General features: G+C 46.0%; 1 protein-coding gene across 1 annotated transcript; it reads right to left on the bottom strand.

Annotated features, from left to right (window-relative positions):
• Window positions 1-233: 233 nt before the first annotated feature.
• On the bottom strand, window positions 234-1,828 carry Krtap5-1 (keratin associated protein 5-1). Its single transcript, XM_087610448.1, has one exon. It carries the CDS (start codon window positions 1,826-1,828, stop codon window positions 920-922), a length of 909 nt encoding a protein of 302 aa, XP_087466574.1. The 3' UTR covers window positions 234-919.
• Window positions 1,829-8,647: the final 6,819 nt, after the last annotated feature.

An 8,647-nucleotide genomic window follows, 5' to 3' on the forward strand; every position in this document is an offset into this window, starting at 1 on the left:
TGCCCTGACTTCCTCAGTGATTGTAATCTGAAAGTGTGAGCCCAATCAACCCTTTTCTCTTCAACTTGCTTTTTGGCGATGGTGTTTGGCCGCAGTAATAGAAACCCTGACTGAGACAAGCTGTGGCCCAGGATCTATTACTGTTTTCTGTGTACTTTGGGTTTGCCTTATTTTTCTTCAGTCTTTAAAGGGGAAAACTTGGGCTACTTTATTCTTTTTTTTTTTTTTTTTTTTTGGTTCTTTTTTTCGGAGCTGGGGACCGAACCCAGGGCCTTGCGCTTCCTAGGTAAGCGCTCTACCACTGAGCTAAATCCCCAGCTCCTACTTTATTCTTTCAACACGCACATTTTGATGCTATGGGTTTCCTTTCAAGCATGGCTTTAGCTGCCCTTCCCTGGGTTGGTTTATTTGCACCCTCGTGTCTTCTTGCCTTTTCCCACAATCCCACCAGCCTCTCCAAGGCTTACCCGTATCTGTCCTATAGTGATCAGCCAACATGTCTGCTGTTATCACTGGGTGTCCCCATCTCTACCCAAAGCTGTGCAATGGACACGCTCTGTTTACCTTTGACTTGGGCACCTTGTGGATTCAAATCTATTAAAGAAACAAATGAGGGACCTTTTGTGACAAATGGATAAGGGCAAGAATGCAAAGAGAAAACAGAGCTGGAGTGTAGGGACATGGTGACTCTTTACTAATTGAAAGAAACCACAAAAGAGCAATATTTGCCAGTGAGGTAATATTTATTGATGATACAGGGTTGACAGGGTCTTTGATCAATGCTTTAATCAGTTTCTCTTTCAGCAACTCATGTTCATACCTTAGGAGTGGATGTGTGTTGTGGGGGTGGCTGATCTATGGCCATGGTCACCTCAGAAACAAGTGGGTGCTGAAGGCTTTTACGTCTCCATGTAGAGCCTCATATCTTGCACTGGCAGCACTCAAGGGCACAGCAGCAGGGCTTACAACAGCTGGACTGACAGCAAGATGATCCACAACCGGAAGAACAGCAAGGTTTGCAGCAGCTGGACTGACAGCAGCAAGGTTTGCAGCAGCTGGACTGACAGCAGCCTCCCTTGCAGCCTCCACAGGAGCCACAGCCTCCACAGGAGCCACAGCCCCCACAGGAGCCACAGCCTCCCTTGCAGCCCCCACAGGAGCCACAGCCCCCACAGGAGCCACAGCCTCCCTTGCAGCCTCCACAGGAGCCACAGCCTCCCTTGCAGCCTCCACAGGAACCACAGCCTCCCTTGCAGCCCCCACAGGACCCACAGCCCCCACAGGAGCCACAGCCTCCCTTGCAGCCTCCACAGGAACCACAACCCCCACAGGAGCCACAGCCTCCCTTGCAGCCTCCACAGGAACCACAGCCCCCACAGGAGCCACAGCCTCCCTTGCAGCCTCCATAGGAACCACAACCCCCACAGGAGCCACAGCCTCCCTTGCAGCCTCCACAGGAACCACAGCCCCCACAGGAGCCACAGCCTCCCTTGCAGCCTCCACAGGAACCACAGCCCCCACAGGAGCCACAGCCTCCCTTGCAGCCTCCACAGGAACTACAGCCCCCACAGGAGCCACAGCCTCCCTTGCAGCCTCCACAGCTGGAGCAGGAACAGACAGGCACACAGCAGCACACAGGCTTGCAGCAGCAGGAGCCACAGCCCCCACAGCTGGAGCCACAGCCTCCACAGCTGGAGCCACAGCCCCCACAGCTGGAGCCACAGCCTCCTGAGCAGCCACAGCCCCCACAGCTGGAGCCACAGCCTCCTGAGCAGCCACAGCCCCCACAGCTGGAGCCACAGCCTCCTGAGCAGCCACAGCAGGTCATGGTTCTGGTGTTTGGTTGAGAATGGAGTAGGTCAGAGGAGAAGGTGGAGAGGAAGGTGTGCAGATGTGGAGCCTCCTGAGCCTGGGCCTTTATATCCCCGCCCAGGTCAGGTGGGAGGCTGCACGTGGTCACTTCCTGATTGCCCTTTGTTTTCCCCTAGTGCAGCTGCATGACAATGTAATAAACATTGCTCTTTCCTGTCACTTCCTTCCTATCAGTGGTTTCCTACAGATCTTCAGGATTTGCCTTCCCAGGGTCTTGAGTTCTAGGCACAGAAGAGCTTCAGCCATCCCTGCCCAGGGCTCTCCAGCCTGGGCATCTCACAGCATGGGGTATTTTCTGTGTGCTATTCACTTCCACTCTGCTGTCTTGTGGAAACACTGAGCTCTGCTGGCTCTCCATTCAAATTGCACAAGATTGAGATCCTGTTCTGTATGTCAGAGCAGTTCAGGACAGGTCACCTGGCCTTTTGGAGTCTGTTCCTTGGTTGACGCTATTTCAGGTCTGAGGGACACTGTTCTCAGATGCAGCTCTCACCCAAGCTTTTTTCTTTCTTTTTTCTGTTTTGATTTTTTTGTTTGTTTCATTTGTTTTCTTTTTTATTGGGCAGTTCTCTCCCCTGCCCCCCTTTTTCCCTACTCTTGCTCTCTGAAACTCCACAGGTTTCCTTCAGTCCACTGTGGGTTCGCAGAGTTCTTCAGTGCACCCACACTGTTCTAACGTGCCCCGAGCCCAGCAGAAGCTTCAGTCTCCCTCCACTGGAAGCTTCTCAAAGGCCTGGCCCAGATTAAGAGCTGCAGCCTCTGTGTCAGCAGGCTCTTCCTCAGGCTCTGCCGTTACTTCAGCTCTGCACACTGGCTGCTGTCCCATGCATTCAGGAGGTCTCTGCCTACCTCCGCCCAGGAGTTCATCTGTGACCTTCACCCCACAAGGAGGGACAGGAGGCACAGCCCTCTCTCATGTGAAGGCCTCATTATTTTCTGGGGATGAGGGATTTATTTGTGTTCTTGACTCTGGTGGGTTTTTAAAAAATGCCTTTGTAGGCTTAAAAAAATTAGTACCTATTGACTGCACAAAAGAAGGGGCTGTGCCTCAGTGTTTCAATAAGGTTCCCACTACACTTGATCATATTCACCTCTATTGCCCTATTTGAAAGAAATTTTGTGTGTGTGTGTGTGTGTGTGTGTGTGTGTGTGTGTGTGTGTGTGTTGTGCCTCCATGGAAAGGTGTGTGTTCATGTTCGTGTGTAACTGCAGGTGCTTGTGCCAAGGTGCCCTGTGAAGTCAGGGAACAGCCTCAGGAATTCGCCCTCTACCTCGTTTGAGACAGGGTCTCTTTTTGGGGGCTGTGTCACAGGGCTGTCTATCCTATGAGCCTCTGGCAAATCCTCTGTTTCTGCCTCTCATATGGCTGTAGGGGTGCTGATACTGTAGATATGTCCTTCCGTGCGTGGCTTCGCCTTCACGTGGTGTCTTCGTCGGGGTTTCTATTGCTGTGGCAAAACACCATGACCAAAAGCAAGTTGGGGAGGAAGGGTTTACTCTGCTTACACTTCCACATCCCCGTCCATTACTGAAGGGAGTCAGGACTGGAGCTCGAACAGGGCAGGACACTGGAGGCAGAGTGGATGCAGAGGCCTTGGCGGAGTGCGGCTCACTGGACTGGCCTGCTCCTCATGGCAGAGTCAGCTTGCTTTCTTATAGAACCCAAGACCGTCAGCCCAGGGATGATCCCCCCCACAAGGCTGGGTAACCCCACATCAATCATTATTTAAGAAACTGCTCCACAGGCTTGCCATCATACAGCCTATATATAGAGGCATTTCCTCAGCTGAGGCTCGCTGCTCTCTGATGACTCTAGCTTGTGTCAAGTTGACATAGCACTAACCGGGACCTGTGGGTTTGGAGATCTGAGCTCATGTTCTTCTGTTTGCACAGCAAACACTTTATCCTCTGAGCAACCCCAGCACTCTTGTTGCCTGTCTGTCTGCCTGTCTACCTGTCTGTCTGCCTGTCATCTGCCTTTCTTTGTTTCTTTTCTTTTCTTTTCTTTTCTGGACCTTTTATTTCCCCTTGGATCCCACTTATAAAAGAAAGCATGCAACATTTATTCTTGTAAGGCTGACTAATCTCTCTTGTCGGATGTGTCTTCTTTATGGCTGCATTAAGACTATTTTGTTTACAAACCCTATATCCTTGTTCATCTGTTGCTGGACATCTAGGCTGATTGTTTAACATGGGAACAGAGCAACAATGCAGAGAACCCAATGCCCCTGGAGTGTTCTGAATAATTATTTTGGGTGGACATAGAGAGGCAATACAGCTGACTCATATGGTGGCTCTGTTTTCAGGTTTTTGAGAGACCTCTGTACTGATTTCCATGGTGTCTGAACTAATTTACATTCCTACCAATAGTGTGGCGGGCTCCTTTCCCAATGCGTCCTTGCCAGCAGCTCTGGTTTGTTTTCTCGGTAGAAGCCCCTCTGACCAGGACAAGAAGTCTCAGTGCAGTTTCGATGCACATTTCCGACACGGCTCTGGCCGGCCACCCCCACCCTGTGAATTATTTAGGTATCTGTGCTTCCCTTGAAGGGCTACTCTGTTCACTTGCTCATTTCCTGATCCAATCATCTGCTCTCTTGATGTTCAATTTACTTTTAGACTTACTTATTTTATTTTTGTATACACGCGTTTCCCTGCATGTACTTGCATGCACAGTGCCCACGGAAGTCAGAAGAGGGTGCCAGTGAGGTGCCAAATCGTTTAAGTTCAGACTCCATTTTAGAGACCCTGACCTAAGTTTGAACTCAGGTAAACTAACAGATTGGTACTTAGCCTTAGTTTCCAAGTTGCCTCCCCTCTCCCTGCAACAAAACCCAAGCCTAGCTCCAGTCTCTAGGCCAATCCCCAACAAGACCAGCATTTCCAAGTTATCCCCTCAACAAACCTGTACCCCAGGTTACAAGCCACCCCTTGCCTAATGACCACCAATGCAGAGGGGAACAGAAATTAGGTTTATGATATAACTCCCAGCACCAGCCAATTATGTTAAAAGCCACAGTAGCTTTCCAATTAGGTGCTTGTACACGTACTCCCTGCTTGCTGCTTACTATAAAGCCTTTCCCCATAGGCATTCGGGGCTCCCCACCACCACCAAAACCTGCCCTGCATGATGGAGGTATGTTGCAGGGGGAGAGGGGGCGAGCTAGCTGGAATAGAATAAAGACCCTGCTGTGAGTTGCATCAGATTGGCTCCTGTCTGTTTTATTGGGATCACTAACATTTCCCTGGCACTACACCAGATACCCTAGAATCACAAGACAGTTCGGCATGTGGGTCCTGGGAGCTGGACCCAGCTCTCTGCTTTTAACCACTGAGTCATCTCTCCTACCCTGCACGGAGCCATATTGGATTTGGGCCTAGCCGCTTTTTGACTGCATGGTTCAAAGTGACTCTGGGCTGTTTGGCCACAGAGACTCACCCCGAAGATGACTGCCATAAATCTTAAGATTGTTGGATAAAGCCTCTCCCATGAATTTACGGCACAGGAGTATAACATTCAAGGGATGCCTCAGCTCGAGCAGATACCAGTTATCTCCTCAGTCTACACCCAGTGTCTCCACCACCTGACCTCATCGCCTGACTTCTTTGCCTCCAGCTATCACTGCCTATACCCTCATCTCCCCCTCCTTCATATTTCACAAAGGTCACTCCCCCTACCTGAAAGCCTTAAAAGCTGCAATGTTCATCCCAATAAACGAGACCTTGACAACAGAACTTTTGCTTGGTCTCCTTCTTCTCTTCACCCCCATTTTGGCCCACAGGTAGAAAGCCTCTTCGGGACCCTGAATAACTGGGTCCCCGCTGGCGGGGACAAGTGGCGCCCGAACACAGGGACCCCGAAGCAAGGCCGACTACAGGACGATGGAGATAAGAGAGCTGCAGCGGGAATCAAGGACTCTTCAGGCCGCATCGCTCGTGTGTCGCTGGAGAGGGAGGTAAGGACCGGTCGAATAATTGTCGTCTAATTGCCATGGGGAAGGTATGGATTTAGGAGGCTTGTTTCATAGGAGAGATCAAGCGCTCACTCAGGGAGAGAGGATTAAGAGTTAAGAAAAAGGATTTAATCAAGTTTTTTTGTTTTATTGATGAAAGGTGTCCCTGGTTAATTTTAAGCAGTGTGGGGCTAGCTTAAGTAAAACTTGTAATAAAAAAGGGACAAGGTAATGGTAAAGTGTTTTTGCATATGCGTTCTTTTAGAGTTATATTTTAGTCTTTGGATCCTGACTAGAGATAGTTTACACCCTAGACATGAGAGAGAATGGGTTTGGGAAAAAACAGTCCTCCCGGACTCTCCACGGATGCTTTGGAGAAAGAGAAAAACCTTTTCAGAGCTCTCTTAGGAATAGAGGGAAAGCAGGAGACGTCCTGCCTCTCTGCTGGCTCCTATTGGAGAAATGCTTATTTCTGGTTCTGGGTTCCATAGGTAGGATATGTGGGTCCCTATCGTGGGACACCATCTAGTTTTTTCCCTCTATGTCTATTGTGTGTCCTTGGTGCACCAAGCTATCCATGTCTGTCAGTTTATGTCTGTGGTCTTTGTTTCTCGTTGTTTAAATGTTTTATGTTTCGTGTTCAAAAGAAAAAATGATAAAAACTTTATCTGCCAGTCGTTCACACCTTGACTTGGTTTTAACTCGTTTCAAGAAGGGAACAATGCATAAAAAACAGTTTCAATTGGCTTTTGGAGCCTACATCTGTAGCTAGAAGCCTAAGTCTGCTGGACAAGCTCCCCAGGGGCTGGCTAAATGTTTATACTAGCTGATCCTAAAGACACCAGGAGCTTTCACAGCTTAAAAGGTGTAACATTGGTAACAGAAAGTTGGCTTAAAACTGTAATTTGGATATGAGCCAACCTAGGGAAACAGGTCCAAATTGAGGTAATATTTTTATGGAATTCTTATTCTAAAAACCAGGCTTCTAAAAGATTTTAGGGCAATGTCTCTTTTTTGAGGTATTGGAGACCGCACCATCGTGCGTTCGTATGTAGGAATTGGCAGTCATAGCCAAAGTTGTGGTTTGCCCTAAAGTTACTGTATTTTGATGCTAATTCCACTGCCCCAAGAACAGCTGCCTAGTCACATACTCAGAATTCAGGTGACTTTCCAAAGTTGTGGCTGTGCTCTGGTGTTACAAAGAGATCTTAAAGATTGTGATTAAAGATTGCCAGTGTTACATTGACTAACTCAAACTTATTTATAATTAAGAAAAAATCAAACAGGTAGAGATTGTTACAAGATTTACGAAGGATTGATGAGGTTTTAGAACTTGTGAGAGCATTACAGCTTGTTTGCTTATCCAACTGCCATTTCAAGATAGATTTAGAGGATTATTTTTATACAATTTGTTTACGTCCTGGCGATTGTGAGTTTTCATTTCGTGAGCTTGCTTATAATTTTAGAGAGCCCATAAAGTGATATCATTAAAATTTTTATTAAAGAATGGCTAATAGCCTTATATTATGTAATTTTGCCGCTTCTTCAATGTAAGAAGTTAGAACTTTAAATCTTTAAGTGTATATAGAAATTTTTACTACAAACTTTTGCTCTCTAAATGAGCTTTAATATTTGGGGAGTAGCTGTTAGACTACTCCAGAAAAGAGTATTTAAAACTAATTTTAAGCTTCTAAGGATATGTTAATTGCCAAAATACCTCACCTTACCAGAGGACTTAGGTCTTTGTTTGTTATCCTCATTGGAGATAAAGCTTCAGTTGTTTTAATACAGAATTGTAGGCTAGAGTCATGGAAGTATTTTAAAAAGCCAAACAACAGTTAATTGGTTATTACAAAATACTGATATTTGGCCTATTACATATACAAATTTTTCAGGCAAAATTGATAATTTTACTCTTTACATGTTTTTGTATTTCCTGTATATTTGTGCATGCAACCCATAGGAAATGAGCTTACTATATTTATAGGTGGTTCATCTAATGAAAAGGCTACATGTATGATTGGATCACTTGTTTATTCTCTTCAGTTTCCCCTGCTTTAGCACAGATTATTAAATTACGTGCTGTAGCCACTTTTTAAAAAAAAAAAATCAAGCTTTCTATTCATATACTGATAGCCAATGTGTGGCTTGTGGTTTACAATTGATTTCAATTACTTAATGCTTTATTAGAGACAAGTTTTCTACATGAAATCAGTGAGTGATTTCAGTGTGAATTGTCTGACAACTCACTGTCCTTTCAGTGCTCTGGCTCAGACAACTAAACAAAACCATAGACCCAGCTCTTTAAAAATGGTAATAGAGTTGATAACACTCCCTCACAAATAGAGGAAGACTCCATTTGCTTACTTTCAACTCCCAGCCTCACCCTACCGGCTCAGGGATTTCTAGTGCGACTAAATCTGGACAATATTTATAGGATTTGGCATCTCTAATTAATGCTTATGTTTAGGTAAATAAAGCTGGTGAGGGGCTGGAGAGATGGCTCAGTGGTTAAGAGCACTAAGTACTGTTCCTTTATAGGCCATTTAAGAACTCAAATTAGATTGCCTAGACCCCTTAGCAAGGGAGGACAATGATACCAGACAGATTATAGGCCTTACATAGGAACAGTTAGTCAAAAAATCTCATTCTTTATATATCCAAAACAGTAATGCTGGAGACAATAATTTGGTATAAAAGTAAATTTATAAATACAAGTGCTCAGTGTCCTCAATTTAATCCTTAAGGACTTATCTTAATAAATAATATTTTAACAATATTTTAATAAATAAAAAGGGGAGTTATCCCTGTATGCTAAAATATGC

This window comes from Rattus norvegicus, chromosome 1 (assembly GCF_021556685.1).
Source record: "Rattus norvegicus strain SHRSP/BbbUtx chromosome 1, alternate assembly SHRSP_T2T, whole genome shotgun sequence".
Taxonomy (NCBI): Eukaryota; Metazoa; Chordata; class Mammalia; order Rodentia; family Muridae; genus Rattus; species Rattus norvegicus.

What these genes read in the sequence shown, in the direction of transcription:
- Krtap5-1 (XM_087610448.1), bottom strand. Translation starts at nt 1,828, where the DNA reads ATGACCTGCTGTGGCTGCTCAGGAGGCTGTGGCTCCAGCTGTGGGGGC.